This window comes from Drosophila hydei, unplaced genomic scaffold, assembly GCF_003285905.1.
Source record: "Drosophila hydei strain 15085-1641.00,03,60 unplaced genomic scaffold, DhydRS2 tig00000001-arrow-pilon, whole genome shotgun sequence".
NCBI classification, from domain to species: Eukaryota; Metazoa; Arthropoda; class Insecta; order Diptera; family Drosophilidae; genus Drosophila; species Drosophila hydei.
Genome location: NW_022045643.1, coordinates 15,442,787 through 15,464,724, shown reverse-complemented (window position 1 = coordinate 15,464,724; position 21,938 = coordinate 15,442,787). Strand labels below are relative to the sequence as shown.

At 33.6% G+C, this 21,938-nt stretch overlaps 6 protein-coding genes across 9 annotated transcripts; 5 read left to right on the top strand and 1 right to left on the bottom strand.

Annotated features, from left to right (window-relative positions):
• The first annotated feature begins 19 nt into the window (after positions 1–19).
• LOC111592341 lies at positions 20–1,246 on the top strand. Its single transcript, XM_023304469.2, has 2 exons — positions 20–91; positions 146–1,246. Exons 1-2 carry the CDS (start codon positions 45–47, stop codon positions 1,080–1,082), a joined length of 984 nt encoding a protein of 327 aa, XP_023160237.2. The 5' UTR covers positions 20–44; the 3' UTR covers positions 1,083–1,246.
• Positions 1,247–1,675: 429 nt separating this feature from the next.
• Positions 1,676–2,907, top strand: LOC111592342 (dysbindin protein homolog). Its single transcript, XM_023304471.2, has 2 exons — positions 1,676–2,587; positions 2,651–2,907. Exons 1-2 carry the CDS (start codon positions 1,825–1,827, stop codon positions 2,749–2,751), a joined length of 864 nt encoding a protein of 287 aa, XP_023160239.2. The 5' UTR covers positions 1,676–1,824; the 3' UTR covers positions 2,752–2,907.
• A 1,498-nt stretch (positions 2,908–4,405) lies between these two features.
• On the top strand, positions 4,406–10,901 carry LOC111592345 (DCN1-like protein 5). 4 transcript variants are annotated; one of them, XM_023304474.1, is made up of 7 exons: positions 4,406–4,486; positions 5,201–5,267; positions 5,511–5,647; positions 10,002–10,093; positions 10,156–10,409; positions 10,486–10,693; positions 10,761–10,901. In XM_023304474.1, exons 3-7 carry the CDS (start codon positions 5,541–5,543, stop codon positions 10,838–10,840), a joined length of 741 nt encoding a protein of 246 aa, XP_023160242.1. In that variant the 5' UTR covers positions 4,406–4,486; positions 5,201–5,267; positions 5,511–5,540; the 3' UTR covers positions 10,841–10,901. The 4 variants fall into 4 exon arrangements, with proteins under 4 accessions (XP_023160242.1, XP_023160243.1, XP_023160245.1 ...); XM_023304475.1 differs by having other exon boundaries at positions 5,491–5,647; XM_023304476.1 differs by having other exon boundaries at positions 4,445–4,486; positions 5,201–5,208.
• Positions 7,326–9,043, bottom strand: LOC111592344 (lysosome-associated membrane glycoprotein 5). The gene is made up of 5 exons (XM_023304473.2): positions 8,715–9,043; positions 8,479–8,561; positions 8,153–8,401; positions 7,640–8,049; positions 7,326–7,515 (listed from the first exon to the last, which is right to left on the bottom strand). Exons 1-5 carry the CDS (start codon positions 8,803–8,805, stop codon positions 7,473–7,475), a joined length of 876 nt encoding a protein of 291 aa, XP_023160241.1. The 5' UTR covers positions 8,806–9,043; the 3' UTR covers positions 7,326–7,472.
• A 1,098-nt stretch (positions 10,902–11,999) lies between the features above and the next one.
• LOC111592326 (serine/threonine-protein kinase polo) lies at positions 12,000–14,779 on the top strand. Its single transcript, XM_023304451.2, has 5 exons — positions 12,000–12,374; positions 12,723–12,947; positions 13,021–13,800; positions 13,864–14,292; positions 14,372–14,779. Exons 1-5 carry the CDS (start codon positions 12,276–12,278, stop codon positions 14,564–14,566), a joined length of 1,728 nt encoding a protein of 575 aa, XP_023160219.1. The 5' UTR covers positions 12,000–12,275; the 3' UTR covers positions 14,567–14,779.
• Positions 14,780–15,193: 414 nt separating this feature from the next.
• Positions 15,194–17,030, top strand: LOC111592339 (alpha-soluble NSF attachment protein). The gene is made up of 4 exons (XM_023304467.2): positions 15,194–15,436; positions 15,990–16,305; positions 16,376–16,696; positions 16,754–17,030. The coding sequence occupies exons 1-4, from the start codon at positions 15,345–15,347 to the stop codon at positions 16,901–16,903; spliced, it is 879 nt and encodes a 292-aa protein (XP_023160235.1). The 5' UTR covers positions 15,194–15,344; the 3' UTR covers positions 16,904–17,030.
• Positions 17,031–21,938: the final 4,908 nt, after the last annotated feature.

Sequence of the window (21,938 nt, the reverse complement as noted above, 5' to 3'; positions counted from 1 at the left end):
ACCATAGATTGTTATAACACTTTGGTGAGAATCATCTGTTGGGCATGAGGAACAAAACAATATTGTGTATGGACGACTCAGCGCTTACAAGGTAAAAACAATTTTTTGCTTATCATTTAGAATTATGTTTTAAAATTTGTATTAGTCTAGCAATTGCAGAGCTTATATGCGGAGTGCCAAATCAAGACTCCAACGCATGTAATAGGCCACTAGAGCGAAAAATAAATCCTCTAGGCAAACCAAACAAAAAGTTTCTAGGGCGGACAATAAACAATGCACTACGACACAACAAACGGGCAATCGAGCGAACGCAGGCGAAATGCCAGCAAAAACTTCAGGAATTAGATTACAAACATGAAAGGCGCAAGGGAAATGTCTTTTATAATCGAAAAATCACGGAAGAATTCGGTGGAAGCACGGAACGTAAAAATCATTCCAGAAATACATACAAAATAACACGCAATAGCAGAAGCTCGTCGAGAGAATATTGCAGTCGCAGCCATAGCTACATAAAGAAACACAAGAAAAAAAAGAAGAAAACCAAACGAAGACATCGTAGAAGAAGCACCAGTAGTGAACCCAAGAAGTTAGCAACTTTCAGATCTGACTTTATCCATTCAAACAGTTTGGCCCTAGCAGTGGCTATGGCTTATAATCGACCGCTGTATCAAACAGCAGCTAATAAACCATCCCCATCCCCATCCCCATCCTCACCATTGAGTGATATTGTTAAGGAACTAATGTCGGATGATGAAACGGCCAAACAAGGCATCCAGTTAGATGAACTAATTATGGACTCCTCAAATAATGAAATTCCAGCAATTGTCACGATCGATGTGAGCTCCCAAGATGAATCTGTCGACAGTACGGCTACTGGAGGCGAGAGTGAAACTAGCTCTAGTCCGGGAAATATCAGCTGCATAACACTTGTAGATAGTGAAAGCGATTTAGAAATAATTGAGAATAATGTGGAGCAGCCAAAAGAAGGGTGTAGTCCAGTGGCGTTTACAGAATTATCAATAATGGATGAGGTACGACGTACCGCCGATATTACGCTTACAGTGGACTTGACTGAAGATTAGATGATAATTATTTATAAAAAAAACTTAAAAATGAGGGACTTTAAGCTTTACAAAATATTTTGAAATATTCCATACTTTAAAGATTGTCATCATCTGGGAATAAATCAATTTTTAGTTTGTGACTATTAAAACATATATTCATGTTGGGAATACATACAAGCGAAGACCCCTTGATAACGTTAAAAACAAAACTAATCAAATCCAAAATAAATTGTCCTGATGTAACATGCATTACTTTACCATGTAATGTGTGTAAACGTCGTAGTTTCTAAATTTAGTGACAAACCGAACAATTATTTCAAATATTCTGTTGACTCAATTTATGCATATGTACACACCCACAATATAATAAATCATAATAATTTATAAATAAAGATTTCGTTAGTTGTGTGTAGTAAATGTTATGTATTCTAAAACGATTATGTATACAGCATATTTAAGACACAGATACCCTCACTTAATTTTTTAGTATTATAAATATAATTTTATCGAATGAAGTTGCGAAAGTATGCTACAAAGTGTTGGTATAATTTCGGAGAGTACAATTGACAACAAATTTCTATATCTCTCTTCGGTCGCTCTGTTGCCTTCGCTCTCTCAAGCGATCTGTCAAATGACACTATCTCTTGTCACTTTGCGACCAGCTGATTTTGTGTTTAAGCGCAGCGCAGTTTCATACAAATAAACATCGTCTAATTAGCAGCTGAATAGTTAACAAAAATACTAAAACGAGGTTTATATAATGCTTGGAAACTTAAAAAAGAAACTCAGCAACGCCATCCAGGAGGGTATTCTCATCTCAGAGAGCCTACAAGAACAATATCGTCAACGTGTCGGCGGCAGCACCAGCACCAGCAGTCGGACAAGTGAGACGATAAATCCAAAAACAAGTGACCTCAATTCCTCATTCTTGAGCTTGAACGAAAGTGTATTCTCTAGCCGCAGCGGCGTCCATTTGTCGGATGGTGTCGCCACACAGCTGAATGTGGCAGCGGGGTGCAATCTACTATCTAAATATGAGGACAGTTGGCAGCAAATCCATATAGCTAACGAGCAAAATGCTGAATCAGCAGCAGCGGTGGCTTTTCAAATTACAGCCGTGTTGCAGAGTGCCAACGAGAAACGCAAAACGATAAATGAACTAAATAGTTGTCTATCGGCTCTGCCTGCATTGGTGGTCAAGTTACAGGACTGCACAGAAGTAATAGGATCTTTAGAGCAATTGGGCTGGGAACTAGAGCAAGAGCTGGAAAAGTTGGAAAATCTGTGTGAGGAATGCGAGCTACAGGAATTCGTACTTGAACAGCAGTTTCAGCTATCCAAGCACAAGCAAAAGAAGCTAAACGAGCTGGAGCAGTATAGACAGCAGATTGCTCAGCAGTATCAGCAAAAGATTCAAACACGCGAAGAACAGTTAAGACAGCTCCAAAAGGAACGCCAAGCTGTATTCGATAATGAATTCCGTGGGGATCTAGAAGAGTATAAGCAAAGCGGACAGCTTCCAAGTATGATTTTTATTTAAGTAATTTTGAAAGCGAAAAACTCATATGAACTTTTTTTATTTTTAGAAATAAAACCAAAAACAACTAAACTGTCTTTAGAAGAAGTTGTTCTTGAGGAAAACGACTTCGAAACGACAGATGCCCTGGAGCAATTTCTTAATGGTTAATGGTTATCATCGAGCAATGCCATTTGTGCCTTTTGTGCAATTTTTGCAAATTTAAATACTAAGATTTTGTATTGGCTTTAAAATTAAATTTACGACGTTACTACTTAATACATCACACTAATGTATTTCACATTCAATTTATTTTCTGTTGATAAAGAAAAACTATGTAGTTTTACAAAGGGATTTAATTTCTATTCACGGAAATCTATACAAATAGGTTTTTTTATTTTATGAGAAAAAGTAGTAAATTATTTCTATGAAATAAATGGCAAATATCGCCAATATTTCCATAATCGATTACATATCTCCGTATATATCACATATTGCAGTCGTGTTAGATATTGCTATGGAATATCATTAATACTCATATTAAAAGTCTAATACATAAATAAATATCTGTATATGTATATACATATCTGTATATATATTAGGAATAAATCTTTTTTATCAAATATATTTATAAAATTCAGCACATAGAAATAGACAATATTGTTTTGGAAAGGAAAACTTTACTCAAGAGAGTCTGAATTAAATGCATTAGGTTAGTGGAAAATTTTCATTTATCAGCTGTGTTGGGGGATTTTCGATCAATCTATCGAGTTACGATACTCATCTTCAATTCCCGCCTCGGATCGACTAATTTGGACCCTGTAGTTTTTTAAATTTAAATAAATAAAAAATATAGTTTTCTTACATACATTACATAGTTTAGGCAAAGGCTTAGAATTTTTATTGAATTTCTTGATCTGTGGAAATTTAACATCAACTATTAAAAAATAAATACGCAATAAATTGCTTCTGCCAACGGAAAAGTGAAAGATTTTGCTAAAACTCCTAATTTTTTGGATTATTTTTGATATAAGCGTCAACTTAACAAATATTAAGAAAAATAAATCCCCAACACAATAGTATAATATAATTGGTAAGCTGACGTGGCAATTGGCGCAATTACGATTAAATTAATTTTAAATTAATTTTAGCGGCTACTTTAATTTTAAATTTCCCACTTCGCACACAAATATTGCGACGGCGTCGTTCTCTGATCTCTTCTCTTATTTTTTACTTTCTTAATTTTTTCTTTTAATATTTTTTTTTTTTAACTTTTTAAGAGTGCAAATCGCTTTTTCTTCACTTTTGCATTTTATGCTTCTCACATTTTTTATTTTTATTTTTATTTTCTTCTGTTCTTAGAAGTGTTGAAAATATGTAAAACTGTTCTACAGTTACTATGATATGATCAGAACTAAACTTCTTATGTTTGGAGCTACAGATTTGAAAATCGAAATATATATTTATCTTTATTATGCGTCGTTAAATAAATATATGAAACGTATAAGAATTTGCAGTAATCAAGCACAACAAAGCATATATTTAGTTTCCAACTTAAAACTGGGTCTTTTTTCTTGTGAGAGGTGAACTAAAAACTGTTGCAACTCTAAAAGTAAATTATCGAATAAATGTACACATTTTTTTAAAGCCAAAAAAATTTTTTTTTGCAATTTTAATATTTTGTTCAAAACTTTAGACAAATGTAAGTTAAGCATTTTCACGATACTCCTTATATCGATAACCAAAAATATAATAATTTAGGGCTGCCATAAAAACGTCTTTGCGATGATATGCCGAAATAAATATGAAAAACACCGAAAACATCGCCGCATCGGCATCAAAATATCGATATCATTGATGCCAAGACCTGTCCTGTAAATTTATAGATTGTATCAACATTTAAGTGGTAAATATTAAATGTAGGCTCACATTTTTATTTTAACAAAGTGTTCAGTTATATACGCAAATTAAAAAGTAATTAAAAGCGCACTTAAAACTGTAAGGATCGGTCTAGTTTTGCATTTGACGACGTGAAAAGGGAAGCACGCGCAGGCAGTCGTCGCTGCTGTCGCATCAGCTGCTACAGTGTGTGGTTGATATAGGGAAACAACCACGATACCGATACCAGGTCCATACCAAGTTCTTGTCCAATGTGCTGCCGGTGTTTTCAATATGAACAATATAATGATACATTTTCGCATTCGCATGAAATTATTTTGAGTTGAAAATACATAGAAGCAGACATACACATTATATATCACTGTATTTAAGCAGACCTTAAACATGCATACAATTACACATTAGTTATTGCTACATCCTTACATATATATGCAATCTGTAGACATATATGTGTATATATACATATATATATAAGCGTGTAGGTGTGTGATTTCTCAGCTGGAAATGTCTTAGTTATGGGCGACCAAATTTTTTGTGCCGGGTATTGGATATTTTGCTCAATATTTATCCAGGACACACCTATGCTGCTGACAGAATGAAAACTGACAGGCATAAATAAAGAATTGATCAAATATAGTTGGCTCTGCAAAGTAAACACGAAATTTTAACATAAATAAATTTGTTGTCGTTTCATAACTTTAATTTATGTATTGTATTGTAGCTACATATGTATGTCAATGTTGCCGTAATATAATGTTTCAATAACTGCCTTGCACTGAGAGACAGTGGTAAGTGTACATCCATACGTATTAAACAATTGTTGTATATTAACCTTGTATAATTAACCTTGATCCACAGCAGCAAATTCGTGAAATAAATATATATATATATATATATATTTATATATATATATATATATATATATATATATATATATATATATATATAAATATATTTATATATATATGTATAAATATATATTCATATATAAGCCAAATCCAAATTATACAGTTTTTACTTTGGTAAAACAGGCCAACTTTTGCAATCAGATCACACAAGTCATGCCACGAGGTAAACGTAGAGCTCCAGAAATCGGTGACAATATGGATGGCCAATCAAAGAGAGCACGCACCAGCTATACAACTATTGCGACACAACAAAGCAGCAGGTGAGCGTCCTATTAACTTAGTAAATTACGCCTTAAACTAAATAATTACCAAGAAAGGCTTATACTGACTTGACTGAATGGTGGGGAAAATCAAACTTTAAGGTATAAGTGGAGAAATAACGTAGTTTAGTGAATGTTGTTCATGCCATGTCACGTATTTGAGGGGTATTTGTTAGTTATAAAATAACAAAATGTATAATTGGCTAATATTCCGATCGGATCCAAGCCTTGATCGGAAAATGAAATTCCTTGCTTTATACTTTTCGGTTGCACTATTAAACGTAAGATATATACACAAGGTCGTGCTCAAATATTACATTTAAAATACGTTTTTATAGATATTCTAAACTTAGTGAAATTTTTGAAAAATCTGATTTCAATCCAAAGTTCAAAGTAATCAATCATATTTTTGATTGGTTTGTCAATAGGTGCAGATGTATGGGAAAATATATTGAACATTGGTCATGTGTATATGATAAAAATGATCTATGAAGATTTTTATATCATTGTTGGATAATAACATTTATATAGATCAGTTTTTCATTGTTATGCGTCTGTATCTATGAATGCCTGGATTTCGGAACAAATCTATATATTTTTTAACGTGCTTTTATAACATGAGCGGATCAAGTTAGCTGAAAGTCTTTATTATCTTCTGAGCTGTACTACTTACCGATAAAGCCCTCAAATGTACACATAATAAGTTTAAAAAGAAATATTTGTATAGCCATGTGCTTGCCATATTTAATATTCGTTGGTATGGCAGATATCAATTCGTTGATTGTTTTTATGTAATTATATTTTTACGATTTCGTTTATTCGATATCAAGAATGGATATAAATTTCTTATTAAAGAATTGCAACGTAATTTAAACGTGCAATACACCATTCATTTAATTAAACCTTTATATTTATTCATTAAATTCATTTATTACTTCTTTGAAATGTATCTTTGGTCACAAATTTAGAAAGGTGCATAAAAATTAAAATAAGTGTTTATATATGTTTTATTAGTACAGAAAGATTTTTGAACACAAAAATAATTATTTATCTAAAGATCGTGCTTTTGTATTTTAGAGGTGCAGTATTTTTATTTATTTTAGTATTCTGACAGATACAATAATTTATTTTTGATTCTTCCAAATGCTTTGTCCGTCGGTCCGTATGCTACAAAACAGATGAAATTAATTTCTAATTTTGCAACTTTTAATCTTTTTCAATTGTTAAATTTAGAGTTTGGCACAAATTTGTATGTTATGTTACCATATCTGTATACTTTCCAAAACCTGAATGCGCATATTAATGAATTTAGATATTTTAATAAGGAAACTATTGCTAGTCTTCATATGTGGTTACATTTTATTTGCTAGTTTTAAATACTTAAGTTTCTATGATAAACACAATTGATTTTTACATATTGAACAAATTAGCATATACACAAAAATGGCTGTGAGAATATGTTTTCAATAGTTTTTTGGTTAGTTGTGTAAATATATATTCGCATATATTTAAAAATGCACATCAATGTAATTATAATATATGTATACTAATTAACATTTCACATAATATTAACTATATGGAAGACATTTGCATTTATATATATATTTGTATATATTAATTTATATATATATATATATATAAATAATATATTTTTTAATTTTTTAACATTTATGTTTGTGGGTTGGGCGCCTCACAATTTCGATTAGGTTTTTAGAACATGATAATATTAGTTGGATACTTCAATACTGATATGCAGCAAATAACAATAGAAAGATATGACTGGAAAGTAATTGAACAAATTAATTGTAGTATATTGACGTTTAGTTTACTCCATCGAGCCGTACTGAACCTTCTTGACTTTAAAGTACCTGTAAGAAGTAAAATTAGTAGAGTTACTTACTATAGATCTTCAATAAAAATAAGCAGTCTAGTATTAAATCTATATCTATATTATTGCGCTAAGCTGCGTTAATCTATAGTTGAATTACTTACCGCCAACCACCGTATCCCGAAATAGTCAATAGAACCGCAATGGCTAGCGCTGTACCTACGGCCAAGGGTGCCGTCTCGTCGCGATAGGAACCGGTGGCACTACAGTGGAAGGATGGTCCCCACTTTCCGCTCTCCTTGAACATAAAGCTTTGCATGTGCATGTCGCGCAAGTAAAGTCGCGCAATATGACCAGACTGGTCGCCAGATTCATGAGGGGCATATAAAATTACAGTTTGTTCCTTGTCACAGAGGTACGACTTGCCCACGGGGGTTGGGAAATACATAGGCGTTTGCGCTGGTGAGGTCAGTTTCACATTTAAATTGGGACGGTCGGGATGTTCGAATAGTGGATTTGATGACGAATATGTCAGCTCAAAAAGGTTGATGTACCAGCCTTCGCCCCCCGACGACTGTGCATGTGTGTGGGTATTAGAAGTTAACTTTAGTTAATTTCTGGCATTATATTAGCAAGCTGGCGCATTTTCTCACAAAAGCAAACGCCCGGCCCCTTACCTTTTTAAAAGTCATGGACAAGGAAAAGCCTCTGAAGTCCATGGTCAATATTTCCAAATTCGTATTGTCGCACTCACCACTCAAGAGTGGATTGTCCGGCATATACAGATCGGCCTCAACATCCTCGTTCAACTTGTTTCGATATCGGAAACTTATTAGACCATCTACTTGCATTAGAATGCAGGTGATGCCATTAGTGGCATTAAGCCGATAAGTCGAAGTAGTCGCATCATGATTCATCGAAGATGCCTGCAACAGTATTTGATTAAACATAAAAACAAACTGAAATTGATTGAGTGAGATGGGTGAGGTTGGTTAGCACTTACCGATGGCGATTTAGTAGTATATTTAGAAACCCTCGGCGTTTTCGTTGTGAAAGCGCTCAACTGAAGGCCTTGAGCGCTATTCGCTGCGAAAAAATATGGATTTAACTCTAAATTGCTACTTTTTCCTCTAAGTCATTGTGACAGCACTGTAAAATGTCCTCCGTACTATTGATTTTTTCCACCCCAACTCTGAGTAACGCCATTGCTTGGGCAACGGGATGGCTTTAACAACTTACCAAGTAACGCGAATAGTATGCAACAGATAATGTTGAATACATATCCATTGGCATACTTCAAAGCACGGTTATTTTCACGGAATTTAAGCATTTTCTCGTATTTATTAACTAATGCCTTCGCTTTAGGGTTATTATTACGTACGAGTCCTTGCTACGATAGAAACGACGTGTGTCTCGCTTGAAGTCGTGCACACAACTGCGCCCTAAATTCGTATAAATTCGCGTTCGTTTCGGCTTCCATTTCACGACTCTTCAACTGCCATATTTTGACACGCATTTCATTCAACTCTCGCTTTCAGTTGAAATTCTAGCGCGCAGTCGCCTAAACACTGTTAAAAAATGTTTTAAATTGAATTATTATTGAAAAAAATTATATTACATTTATTGTTAATTTAAGTTGGTTTTTAAACTAACTTAAAGACCATCAATCAAAGAATGGGACATAATTCATGTGGATTCCTCTAATGAATTCTTAACTATGAATACTAATTGTTAATACCCCTCCACCATTCCCTTTAATATCGAAAATACTACATACTTGGCATTCAGTAACGCCCTGCTTTTAGATGTTATCATTTTCTCTGAAAATAGATTACTACAGTATAAACTGCAGATCCAATTCAGCACAGGAGCGTCTTTGCGGGCGTGTGTGTGTGCGTGTGTGATGTTGGTACCGTATGTACAAGAAACGTAGAGTGATTAACATAGAAATTCCGCGCAGATGTCCGGGTATCTCCTAATATAATATTTTTTTTTATCGAATTTGATGCGAAGTCACAGATAATTTAAAGAATTATAAAGTTCGTAATTGCTGAACTTTTACACTGCCTAATTTGTTATAGATGTTTATATATTGTCGTTCGTGAATAGCAGATAGAATAAATTACTATTCCGAATACTTAAAGCAAACTCAAATTTGAATTTTCTTTGCGTAACTTATGTTTTATTTTATCGTATCCCATGAATACATATTTATATTTAGGTATAAAGTTATGTATATGTAGAAATGCTCACTTTGAAATGTTTCGGGCTCTTTTGGCTGGCATTGGCATCCCCTTTAAGTTTACTATTGCTATTTTTAGTTGGCAACACTAAGAAAATGAAAACATTGAATAATACGTCAAAAGCGGGGCGGATGCTCAGGCTAAAAAATTAATTAGTTAAATAGAATAACCAAAATATATGTGCTTAAATGTTTTATGGCTAAGTGCGCTATACACAATTTATTAGTAAAATGTATTTAATAATGTAAATAACATAACTTAAACTTTTAAAAAATTTTCTCAGACGCCATATCAGAGCAGAAGATGGCTTTAGCCAGAAACGCTGCCTCGCCTGGTTCCATGAATATACTACGCCCGATGAGCCTGATACCCTGGGTGAGTAAAAATGGAATTGGTGATTTGAAAACGATATTTCTATGAAACACCGTAATTTTCAGGGCCAGACGGTATGGAGAAATTCTGTGAAGATATTGGCGTTGAGCCCGAAAATATTGTGATGCTTGTGCTCGCATATAAAATGGGTGCCACACAGATGGGGTTCTTCAGTCAGCAGGAGTGGTTAAAGGGTCTCATGGATCTCGAATGTGATTCGACAGCAAAAATGGTTGTGAAATTGGACTATCTGCGCAGCATACTCAACGATCCTAACTCCTTCAAGAGTATATATCGATATGCATATGACTTTGCCAAGGTAAATTCTGTGGTTATTGACAACAATCTTGTAAGCATAAATACACAAACATAAATTCACTTATTTGTTTCAACAGGATTCGGATCAGCGAAGCATGGATATTCTGACGGCTAAGGCTATGCTGCAATTACTTCTGGGCAAGCATTGGACATTGTATCCACAATTTGCACAATTCCTAGAACAGTCCAAGTACAAGGTTATTAATAAGGATCAATGGTGTAACATATTGGAGTTTTCGCGCACAATCTGCATTGATTTGTCAAACTATGATATTGATGGCGCATGTATGTAACAGTTAATAGGTGTGATAACAATATAAAGTGGATGTAATTTTAATCATTCCAATTGTAGGGCCCGTAATGTTGGATGAGTTTGTGGAATGGCTGCGTTTGCAACGCGGATTAGTCACCGGAAGTTCGGGATCCAGCTGAGAATGCCTGGATCACATAATTCTAGTTAAACTTTAGAAATTTTGTAGTGTACATCATGAGATGACCAGCGATACACACACAACAAATGCGAAAACACAAAGCACCCTCCATTACACACGCAAACTCTGGCATACACAAATACACCAAGAAAGAGACACAAGGCACTTGAGACTGCGCAAAACTGGCAAAGCAAACCAACTATAAAACCTACACTATTGATATATATATATATATATTTAATGTAATAATTTAATTGTAAACATTTAAAAACAATCTACATAAAGTGTTACTTTTAAGGCATCACTGAAATTGCTAATGGAAAACAGTTTTAAGGAAAACAAACTTTAAATCCATTGAAACAGCATAGCAATACCCCAAAACTTAAAGAGAACTAAGATACAAACAAAAAACATCATATACGATTTATAAATGGCAGAGTCAAACATCCATATGTAGCAGCGTATTGATTACTCTTCGAGAAAGTGGATGAGCAGTCATGGACTAATTTGAAGATCCCATAAGCTTATAAATTTGGATGTAGCTTGTTATTTATATGTTTAAATATGTTAGAATAGGCCCTATTTGTCCGATTCGCTAGCGGTGTAGAAAATGGTAATGGATTAATTGAAGTAAATTTTAAATGTATCTAATGAGAATATGGGTTTTCAATGCAGTAATCTCTTATCAATTTAATTTATATTTGTGACTAAAGCTCGGATCTTGTTATTCAGTGACATGAAATGACTAGTTGTTCTAAAATATAATTAGGTGACGAATGGAAATAAAAATATAAACTATTTTTATCAAAAATTTGGTTGTTTATTATAGGAGGCAGGTTGCATTTTGACTTGCAACTTCCCTCGAGTGGTGTTGCCAGATCTATTAATTTACTGCTTAGCGTGAGGCCAGATATTTCAACTATTAGTATTTTTTGCCAATTGTTGAATAATTAATATATAATTTCAGTATTGTGCATTTAGGTTAATTATATTTATTGATAGCTGTATGTATCTTTATATATATATAGTATAAATTACCATTTGAATAAAGTTATTACTTTTTTTTTATTCATATAGTTTAAATTTTAACGTTAACATGGAGCATTGTAATTATTTTCCAGCACTGCTCACACAGGGCCGCTCAAAGCAAATTATCGTTTGTGATATAGTGACGCTGAAAAACTACTCAAACTGGCATTCAAATAAAATAAACTGTTTCGGCGCGTTCTCCGCTTTGTGCCTGTGATTCGTGTCTGTCTGGGTCTTGTGCGTTTAGATCATAGTGTGAATTTGTTATATTTTTTAATATACTTTGGGGTATCTATTTGCGTGCCGTGCACAAAAATAATTAAACCTGAGAAAATAAAAGAAGCAAGCGGGCGAGATATAAAAAGTCAAGTAAACGAAAGTACCCAAGAAAGACAAAATTGAGAAAAATGGCCGCAAAGCCTGAGGACAAGACCACGGATATACCCGATCGTCTGTTTGATTCCAATCATCGTAAGACCTATAAGCGTATGCGCTTCTTTGGTAAGGTAAGTGTCAATTGGGTGTCGCACAGATTTAATATAAGAACTTAAGGGAACACGCGTTGCCTGTTCGAACCAGGCAGCTGCACTGTCTGTCCTGGACATTTTATTCCTGTTGTTGTTTTCGTGGTATGCAGTTATGTTTGCATGTATGTATGGGTGCAGGTCTGTGTGGTAGTGCATATGTGTAAAATTGAACGCACAGACTAGTAGTGTTGTCAAACACCTAAAAGCAACCAGTTGGCCGTTTTGGCGCGTACACACATGTATGTACATATGTATGCTCATATATTAATGAAAAACTAATTCCATGAATTTGAAACACTAATGACAAATTTAAAATAATATTTTCAGGGTGGCTTTGCAAAATGTTACGAAATAATCGATGTGGAGACCGACGACGTTTTTGCCGGCAAGATTGTGTCCAAGAAGCTTATGATCAAGCACAACCAAAAAGAGAAGACGGCGCAGGAAATAACTATTCACCGCAGTCTAAACCATCCAAATATCGTAAAATTTCACAGCTATTTTGAAGATGTTCAGAACATCTACATTGTGCTGGAACTGTGCAAAAAACGCGTAAGTATTTAGATTATTTAAAAAATGTAAAGGATACACATTAAATTTTTTCTCAAATCATGTTACTTTGCAGTCAATGATGGAGTTGCACAAGCGCCGAAAAAGTATTACAGAGTTTGAAACCCGCTATTACATATACCAAATAATACAGGGTGTCAAGTATCTGCACGATAATCGCATCATTCATCGTGATCTTAAGTTGGGAAATCTATTTCTAAATGACATGTTGCATGTGAAGATAGGAGATTTTGGACTGGCGACCCGTATTGAATACGAGGGTGAACGCAAGAAGACACTTTGTGGTACTCCCAACTATATTGCACCAGAGATCCTAACTAAGAAGGGTCACTCGTTTGAAGTGGACATCTGGTCAATTGGATGCGTCATGTACACGCTGTTGGTTGGTCAGCCGCCTTTCGAAACAAAGACTTTGAAGGATACCTACTCGAAAATAAAAAAATGCGAGTACCGTGTGCCGAGCTACTTAAGAAAACCTGCTGCGGATATGGTAATAGCGATGCTGCAACCGAATCCGGAAAGTCGTCCTACAATTGGACAGCTTTTGAATTTCGAGTTTCTTAAGGCTTCGCAAGTGCCAATGTTTTTGCCCAGCTCCTGCCTAACAATGGCGCCACGTATCGGCATCAACGATACTATAGAGGATCCTACTCAGCGTAAGCCGCTGGCAGAATACAATGGCCTGCGAGACGATACTCGTTTGGAGTCGACATTCTTGAAGAATAATTTACACGACGCTATTACAGCGTCGGCTCAGGTGTGTCGTCATAACGAGGACTATCGTAGCGATATTGAGAGTTTGCATCAGCAGCTGACGAAGCTTATTAATGATAAGGTATGTAGGATAATGTTAAATATTTATGATGTAAATATAAAATATAACTCCCTCTTTGTAAAGCCACGTTTATTGCAAGGAAATCTTGGTGATGAGAATACAGATCCCGCTGCCCAACCCTTATTTTGGATATCAAAGTGGGTTGACTATAGCGATAAATACGGCTTTGGCTATCAGCTGTGTGATGAGGGTATTGGAGTTATGTTTAATGACACCACTAAGCTCATTTTGCTGCCTAATCAACTAAACGTGCATTTTATTGATAAGGAGGGTAAAGAATCCTACATGACTACGACAGACTACTGTAAGTCGCTGGACAAAAAGATGAAACTGCTGTCGTACTTTAAACGTTATATGACCGAGCATCTGGTAAAGGCAGGGGCCAACAATGTTCCGGATGAAAATGATCAAATTTCTCGAATGCCCCATCTTCATTCATGGTTTCGGACAACTTGTGCGGTGGTTATGCATTTAACCAATGGTTCTGTTCAGGTACTAATTAAAATCCACATTTTTGTTAAGGTTAATCTTAATATTTTCTTTTATTTATATTGTTATTGTTATTGCTTAGCTTAACTTTTCGGATCACATGAAAATAATTCTATGCCCCCGTATGAGTGCCATCACCTACATGGACCATGAGAAAAACTTTCGCACATATCGATTTTCAACTATTGCACAAAGTGGAGTTTCCAAGGATCTATATCAAAAGATACGATATGCTCATGAGAAACTTAGAAAAATGCTCGAAAAAATGTTTGTTTGAGCAGAAAAGAAGTAACCGTAGCCTGCTGGCATTAATCCATCATCGTTACGTTTATGTCTAGGTAAACAGAATACATTCATTTTTCATACAGCGCGAAATCTAAAAAAAAAAACAATTTTTTCGATGTTCGATACTTTCCAAATTCCCGTTGCTGTTTAAAATTACCCGCTTGTTTATTTATTAAGTTATAGATTCTGTTTTTTTCTGCTAAGTTAATATCCCTTGTAACATGTCTATCGAAAAAAACTCATTTATATATATATATATGTTTCAATAATTTTTAAAGATACAAATATACAATGAAATAAAGTTTTTAAAATGATCAAAATCAGTATATCTAATTCACCACTACTTTTTTTCGACTTCACAAATCGATTGTTATCGGTATTTTTATATTTTTTATTCAGTAGTGTCTTAATACTAATATAAAACGAAATGCCCTGTAATCAGCTGGTGGAAGTACTCAGTAGTCAATGCTGAAACTAAGAAATTATTTTATAACTGTAAAGCGGAATTACTCTCAACCTTTTTCTGTAAAATAAAATACCTGAATTAGCCCCCGTTGACTGCTGTCACTTAATTTAAAATTATTGTTTAGTATATTTAAGCACAATGGAAAAAGTATTATATTTGTCGCTGGAGCGTTGGTCACACTGTTACGCGTTTTCGTATTGATTTTATTTTCAGCAGTCTAAGACAAATTTGTGGAGAATAATTTAAAGCCACCAGATAGTTATCTAAATGCAATTTAGTGAACAAAAAGGCCAGAAGTACAACTATGGGAGACAATGAGCAGAAGGCCCTTCAGCTTATGGCTGAGGCGGAAAAGAAGTTGACACAACAAAAAGGTTTTCTCGGCTCACTTTTTGGGTGAGTAATGGGTACTACAATCGAGCTTAATCGTTACTATTATTGTATAGGCCAGAATAAATAATATATTTCGTTTTAATCAATACTTTTATGTAAATATGAACATTATTCTTCGAAATATGCATAAAAAATATGCACATATATATTTCGATAAATATCTGTCCACACATAGATAAATATTGACTTTGGATAAGGGGAAAGCTGTAACTAATTTCCAAATATATGTTTTAATGCTTAGAAATATATAAATATGGTTTGAAATATAATTGCTTAGTATTACATTTAAATATGAAAGCCAACTGATATTTTGTTAAGTTTTATTTGTGTACATATAGTTCTTACATTACATATGTATAGTTTATGACTAGTAATGTAAACTTTAAACTGGGGAAACTAAAAAACTAAGAAAAATTAACCTTGATCCATATTACCATATTACCATATATAAGATAGACCAGCTTGATTATTGGGTAATATACGTACATATACATAGAAAGTAATATGCGTAGTTTGGATTCACAGCTTCCACTATTATTATGAAATATCATTGCAGTGGCTCTAATAAGATTGAAGATGCCATCGAGTGCTATCAGCGCGCTGGAAATATGTTCAAAATGTCAAAGAACTGGAGTAAAGCCGGTGAATGCTTCTGTGAGGCAGCCACACTCCATGGCCGAGCTGGCAGCCGCCACGATGCAGGCACTTGCTACGTGGACGCTTCGAACTGCTACAAAAAGGTGGACGTGGAAAGCGCCGTTAACTGTTTGATGAAATCCATAGATATTTACACCGATATGGGACGCTTTACAATGGCAGCCAAGCATCATCAGAGCATTGCTGAAATGTATGAAAGCGATCCGACTACCCTGGTAAGTAGCCAAAATACAAGTACACTTATAATAAAGACTATATAGTAATAACCATTTGTAACAATTGAAGGCCAAAGCTATTCAACACTACGAACAGGCTGCCGATTATTTTAAAGGTGAAGAGTCGGTTAGCTCGGCTAACAAGTGCATGCTAAAGGTTGCCCAATACGCAGCCCAGTTGGAGGATTACGAAAAAGCAATATCGATATATGAGCAGGTGGCTGCCTCATCTCTTGAGAGTTCTTTGCTGAAATACAGCGCCAAGGAGTATTTCTTTCGCGCCGCTCTTTGTCACCTGAGCGTTGATTTGTTGAATGCGCAACACGCAATCGAAAAGTATGCGCAACAATACCCGGCATTCCAAGATTCACGAGAGTTTAAACTTATCAAGGTAATTAAGATTCTTAAATGACATTTGCATTGGATAAAATACTTTCTATTTATGTAGGTGCTATGTGAGCACCTTGAGGAGCAGAACATTGAGGGCTTTACAGAAGCAGTAAAGGACTATGATAGCATCTCACGCTTGGATCAATGGTATACAACAATATTGCTACGAATTAAAAAGGCCGCAGATGAGGATCCCGACTTGCGATAAGGTCTATTAACGCATATAAATACAAATATATTAACGCATATAACTTCTAAAATGCTTTTCAGTTAAAAAGAAAAAAGTAATATATCTACGTATATACAAATAATGAAATACACAAGAGAAAAATTAAATCAACTAAAATCAATTTTATTGCTTAAAAATATTTAGGTTACTTTTCAATGTACTTTATAAATTATATCTTCAAAACTTTGGATCATTTTTTTTTGTTGCGTTGTACTGTAAATTATTTTTCAAAGTAATATTAAATTTGTTAAACGTACTTATTTGAATGATTGATTTCTTTTAAGGTTTGTTTTTTTATACACACTAATGTGTTAGTCTATTGTCAATTGACAGCGATTAGAGATGTTATAGTTTTAGCCCTCACGATTTCAAATTTTAAGTCAGTCCAGCATGCCTGTTATTAAACTTAAGTAAAAGAAAAAACAAAATAACTAAAGTTTCTTAACTAAATAAATAAAATAAAAGATGACATGGTTGATAAACAACAGATTATAATTATAGAGAAACATTCAAATCGTTAGTAGTTTTAAATTAACTTGCAGTCAAACATACGCAAAAATACACTCTTAGTAAAAATATGTATGAATTACGAATTACCAATTACGAATAACTAAACAAAATATGACTATATAACGAAATATTTTGAGGATCACAGTTAAATTCCATTTCAGAAAATAAACTCAAACATTTGGTAAATCCGAAATGTACGAAAATATAAATAAATGATTAACTAAACAAAAATTATACAATTTTAATACGTAGTCGTTGCTTGAACATAATAATAAAATTTAGCTGGCTTAAACGCTTAAGCTTTCCGATATTTATAATTAAACTATCTCAATATTCTAAAATTATTATCAAACTTTCAATATGAGCTGCCCTCATAGAATATCTATGGAAAATTAATAAAAATGGTTATATCAAAATCACTTATGTAAAAAGAAAAATATAACACTTTGATCCTGGTTGAAGACTAAAAAGCTTCAAAAAAAACAACATTTATTTTTATTGTCTCACTAAGTACACACAATCCTCGCTTTGATATTATAAAACAAATTCAATTAGATTGGTATTTTATTGGTATTCATGAGGTATTTTATAATAATATTTATTCTCTACTCTATTTGCTCATTAAAACTTATAGTTGTTGAGTACATTTGCTCAAGAAACCAATTTTTGTAATACTTTAAGTTTCTAATCAGTTTGGAAAGTATACGGATATTTAAAATCGCAAAAGTATGATTTAGATTCCTTAGGATAACATTATTTAGAATCGAAAATTATATTTAAATATTTATATATATATATATTTATATATATATATATATTCATATTTAAAAATAAATAATAATAATAATTACTATAGAGAATCAGAATATGAATATTTCAAAATTTTGACGAATCGAAGAAATTAGGTTTAGACTCCCTGACTAAGCTAAGCGAACATTTCGAATCGAGATCGTAATATTTTAGAATTAATCTATTTCGTAAATGAGAAACTGTTAGCTATTTTGCCAATTAGAATTCGAAATGTTACTACTTCAAAGTAGACACACACCTAAAAAAATAGGAAATACAAAGGGAATGTAGTATCCGTTAGATGGCGCCTTATTACAAATGTTTCATTTCCAGCGTATTTCAAATCAGTTTGAGCAACAGAATGAGGTGTTCTTTATAAGACGGTCTGGCAACAATGTTTAACAACTTAGTGCAATAAAAATACGAAAATTGATATTATGAAATGATGCTTGGACTATATGCATTTACTCATTGGGTCGCCACACCTTTTCTATTAAAAATAATCTGGGAGAATAATTTATTATTTTATACACTACTTTATGATATGAATTCTCTGACTTGCTTCTAAAATAATAATTCTAAATATTATTTTAATCATCTTTTTTAGTGGAGGTGAAAAAATATTTATTTTTTATTTTATTACCGGTATATTGTTAGAAACCCTTTTTTTTCATAAAGTATTCGAAATTTGTTTTATTCAAAACAAATAATTTGGGAAATAAATAAATTAAAGACACCTAATTTCTTCCATTTATAAAGGAAATATCCGAAAGGAAATTTTGCAGCTGTTATACAGAGAATACTTGCATTCAGATTAACAAAATTGTCAGGTATTTGCAGTGTTGCACATTTTAATTTTAATTTTAGCCGCTAGTCTTGGTGTTTTACTGGGGAAATACTATGAAATAGCAACTCTCGGAAAGTACAGCTATATTGCATTATAACATAGTGTTGTATTATTTTTAACAACACTGGGAAAGTCGACCGCTTCAAATAATCGATGTAGCTGCACCATCTCTGGTCATACTTTCTCATCATAAGAAAATTATTTGAAAATACTAAATGTTTGCAAGCACGTGCCTTAAGTAAAATACCGAAAATAACTTACCACAAAAACGGCAGATGCCTGTATGTTAAATCCTTTATTTTAAGAATAGCTTACAATGCCTGTTATTGAACCATGTAGTGAGTACTTTTAACTACTTCCAAAATTGAGGAAGTGTTAGGTTACCATAATACCATTGGATATATTAAATGGGAAAATGTAGACGTTTGCTCTTAACATAATTTTCTCTGCGTTTTTTGCCCTTGCATTGTCATGAAAAGATATTCACCATTTCTACTGATCTATACTATTTATATTCACCAATATCTGACATATCTCATGCACAGATATTCATAAAATATTTCAACTTAATTATGAGGATATTCACCAATATAAATGATTTGCGAGCTGTGTTATACATGAAAAGATACTCACCAAACTTTCAGCTCTTTTACTTTGAGTACTTATTAAACTATTTACAAGTTCTACTTTACTTACATATCTCAACACATGCAAAGATATTCACCAAATTTTCACACTTATTTGTTTGTATATTAACCAAATCTTTTGATCATATGTGCTATGTGTGCTTTCTTGCTTGCCTGCTATCAGAGACTTAAACCTTGTACCTCAGTTAAAATCAAGAAATACTTCATTTGTTAGCCCACAAATAAATTTATTTTTAGCTCTAAAATTCTATTAAAACTTGAGAATTGGAATAAATATTCATTTGAAAATCTTAACCAAATGTATTTAGTATATATAATTATATGTATATACGCCCATTAAGCCGTATTTTCCACAGTTTTTAGAGCTGGAATCTTTAAATTGTCAAGTCAATTACAGTTGAGATCTTCTACAAAGAATGATAGGCCCACGTCCACTTAACTGTAAAAATGCTGTCAGATTTGTATAACAAAAGTACAAAATCTGTGCTTTATTACAGGAACCGCAATAGTTAATTTAAAGTTTTCTGCTTTTGTGGTATTTAAGCTAAGCTTTTCGATATATAGATCATATGCTGCAAATTTCATTGAAACACAGAAGTCATTAGCAAAATGTCTAACCAATTAGCAAAAATACGTGGAAAGCAGCGCCAAGCGTGTGCGTTTTTCCTAGACATGTGCACATACATTCAAATGCGTAAAATATTAAGAAATAACTGTCTTACTTAATTTCTGAACACTTTCATTCTGTAAAGTTGTAATTGGGATGAAGATCTATATATATCGAATATAAAATAAATGTATTATTAAGGTCACTTTTTTAAGAACATGAAGTCTATTGATTCAAAATTAACCGCTGAATAATAAATGCATCCTCCTATTGTCGTAACTTGCCATTGGCTATACGGCATGCAGACAATTAGATGCTTTCTTTTTCATTTCACTTAAATTGCAAATGTAAAGTAAACCATAATTAAAACATTTGTCGGATGTGAGCGTGGGTAACCAGAGCAAATTGTGAATTACACGCTCGCTTAACCACTAGCTGGCCACCCCAGCTCAGAATTGGGCAATATGTACGCAGAGTGCCAAGTGCCAAGTGCCAACTGCCGAGTGGTTGCAACATCAAATTGTAATTACAATTTCCCGACGGCCTAGCGAATGCAGTGGTGCCCCTTTCTGCTTCACCTCCATCTCCATCTCCGTCTCCGTCTCCATCTCCATCTCCGCCTCCACCACCGTCTTTGCGTTCGCCTTCCCATTTGTTAACATGCGCGTGCTAAAAAACAGTCTCGACGGTGTTGCCTATCAGTGTCACTAAGTGAGGGCTACGTGACAATTTGTTGTTCCGCGAATCTCCCCATCGTTTTTTAGCACCCCCGGACAGTGTAAAAAGTGAATCGCCCTTCGTGGTCGCTTAGCTTCAAACCGAAAATCGTACTAACATGTGGTAACCCATAATTTACGCTAAGGGAGTTATCAATATTTTTACCACTACGCCCTCCTTTGGATATGATTGTATTTAAATAATGAGGCCGTAGCTTATGAAAATATGTGTATAAATAAATATATTGGATAGAGAGTAGAGGTAAGAATTCTACAAGTTCCATCATTCCTTTTCCTACTCGGACAATTTAATTATTTAATTTTCAGTTCTTTAGTATTTCATGATCCTTAGACAAGTAGTGCAATATAAATGATCCTTCATGAGCGGCTCAAAGTTCCTCAATGGCTAAGCGTACAAAATAGATCATGATCAAAAGAATAAATGAGCATTGAGAATTGGTCCACAACTTCATAGGTTTAGTAATCGAATCCCGCTCACATCGAGTCTGACATAAATCATGTTTGTGTAACTGGCATTTTTATGTCAAAATCATTTAAAATACATAGTTTGCGTTTCACCTATAAATATTTCCAAATGTATGGTCTTAGTTTACTTATTAACATTTTCTAACTGAATCATAATATATGGTACGGGTGATTCAGTCAAAAATTAATTTCCTTGTGTTAACAGTCTGTTTTCGAAGATAACCTAATTAACACAGATACAATAAATTTAAGATAAATTATTTTCCAAAAAGTATCTGTAATACTTGTCATATTGCTATATAATATGGCTTCTCTAGGCACAATTGGTTGCGTATTAACAATTACCATGTATCAACAAGGGTATTCAGACACTCTTAATCGTTTTCATAATCCGTATTCTATATAAAAGCAA

What these genes read in the sequence shown, in the direction of transcription:
- LOC111592341 (XM_023304469.2), top strand. Translation starts at nt 45, where the DNA reads ATGAGGAACAAAACAATATTGTGTATGGACGACTCAGCGCTTACAAG. An exon ending in GACGACTCAGCGCTTACAAG is followed by an intron (nt 92 to 145) that starts GTAAAAACAATT and finishes AATTTGTATTAG; the next exon opens with TCTAGCAATTGCAGAGCTTA.
- LOC111592342 (XM_023304471.2), top strand. Translation starts at nt 1,825, where the DNA reads ATGCTTGGAAACTTAAAAAAGAAACTCAGCAACGCCATCCAGGAGGGT. An exon ending in GCAAAGCGGACAGCTTCCAA is followed by an intron (nt 2,588 to 2,650) that starts GTATGATTTTTA and finishes TTTTATTTTTAG; the next exon opens with AAATAAAACCAAAAACAACT.
- LOC111592344 (XM_023304473.2), bottom strand. Translation starts at nt 8,805, where the DNA reads ATGCTTAAATTCCGTGAAAATAACCGTGCTTTGAAGTATGCCAATGGA. An exon ending in CATACTATTCGCGTTACTTG is followed by an intron (nt 8,562 to 8,714) that starts GTAAGTTGTTAA and finishes ATTTTTTCGCAG; the next exon opens with CGAATAGCGCTCAAGGCCTT. An exon ending in TGTCCATGACTTTTAAAAAG is followed by an intron (nt 8,050 to 8,152) that starts GTAAGGGGCCGG and finishes ACACATGCACAG; the next exon opens with TCGTCGGGGGGCGAAGGCTG.
- LOC111592345 (XM_023304474.1), top strand. Translation starts at nt 5,541, where the DNA reads ATGCCACGAGGTAAACGTAGAGCTCCAGAAATCGGTGACAATATGGAT. An exon ending in GCGACACAACAAAGCAGCAG is followed by an intron (nt 5,648 to 10,001) that starts GTGAGCGTCCTA and finishes AAATTTTCTCAG; the next exon opens with ACGCCATATCAGAGCAGAAG. An exon ending in CTATGATATTGATGGCGCAT is followed by an intron (nt 10,694 to 10,760) that starts GTATGTAACAGT and finishes TTCCAATTGTAG; the next exon opens with GGCCCGTAATGTTGGATGAG.
- LOC111592339 (XM_023304467.2), top strand. Translation starts at nt 15,345, where the DNA reads ATGGGAGACAATGAGCAGAAGGCCCTTCAGCTTATGGCTGAGGCGGAA. An exon ending in TTTCTCGGCTCACTTTTTGG is followed by an intron (nt 15,437 to 15,989) that starts GTGAGTAATGGG and finishes ATATCATTGCAG; the next exon opens with TGGCTCTAATAAGATTGAAG. An exon ending in GAGAGTTTAAACTTATCAAG is followed by an intron (nt 16,697 to 16,753) that starts GTAATTAAGATT and finishes CTATTTATGTAG; the next exon opens with GTGCTATGTGAGCACCTTGA.
- LOC111592326 (XM_023304451.2), top strand. Translation starts at nt 12,276, where the DNA reads ATGGCCGCAAAGCCTGAGGACAAGACCACGGATATACCCGATCGTCTG. An exon ending in GTATGCGCTTCTTTGGTAAG is followed by an intron (nt 12,375 to 12,722) that starts GTAAGTGTCAAT and finishes TAATATTTTCAG; the next exon opens with GGTGGCTTTGCAAAATGTTA. An exon ending in TGGAACTGTGCAAAAAACGC is followed by an intron (nt 12,948 to 13,020) that starts GTAAGTATTTAG and finishes GTTACTTTGCAG; the next exon opens with TCAATGATGGAGTTGCACAA.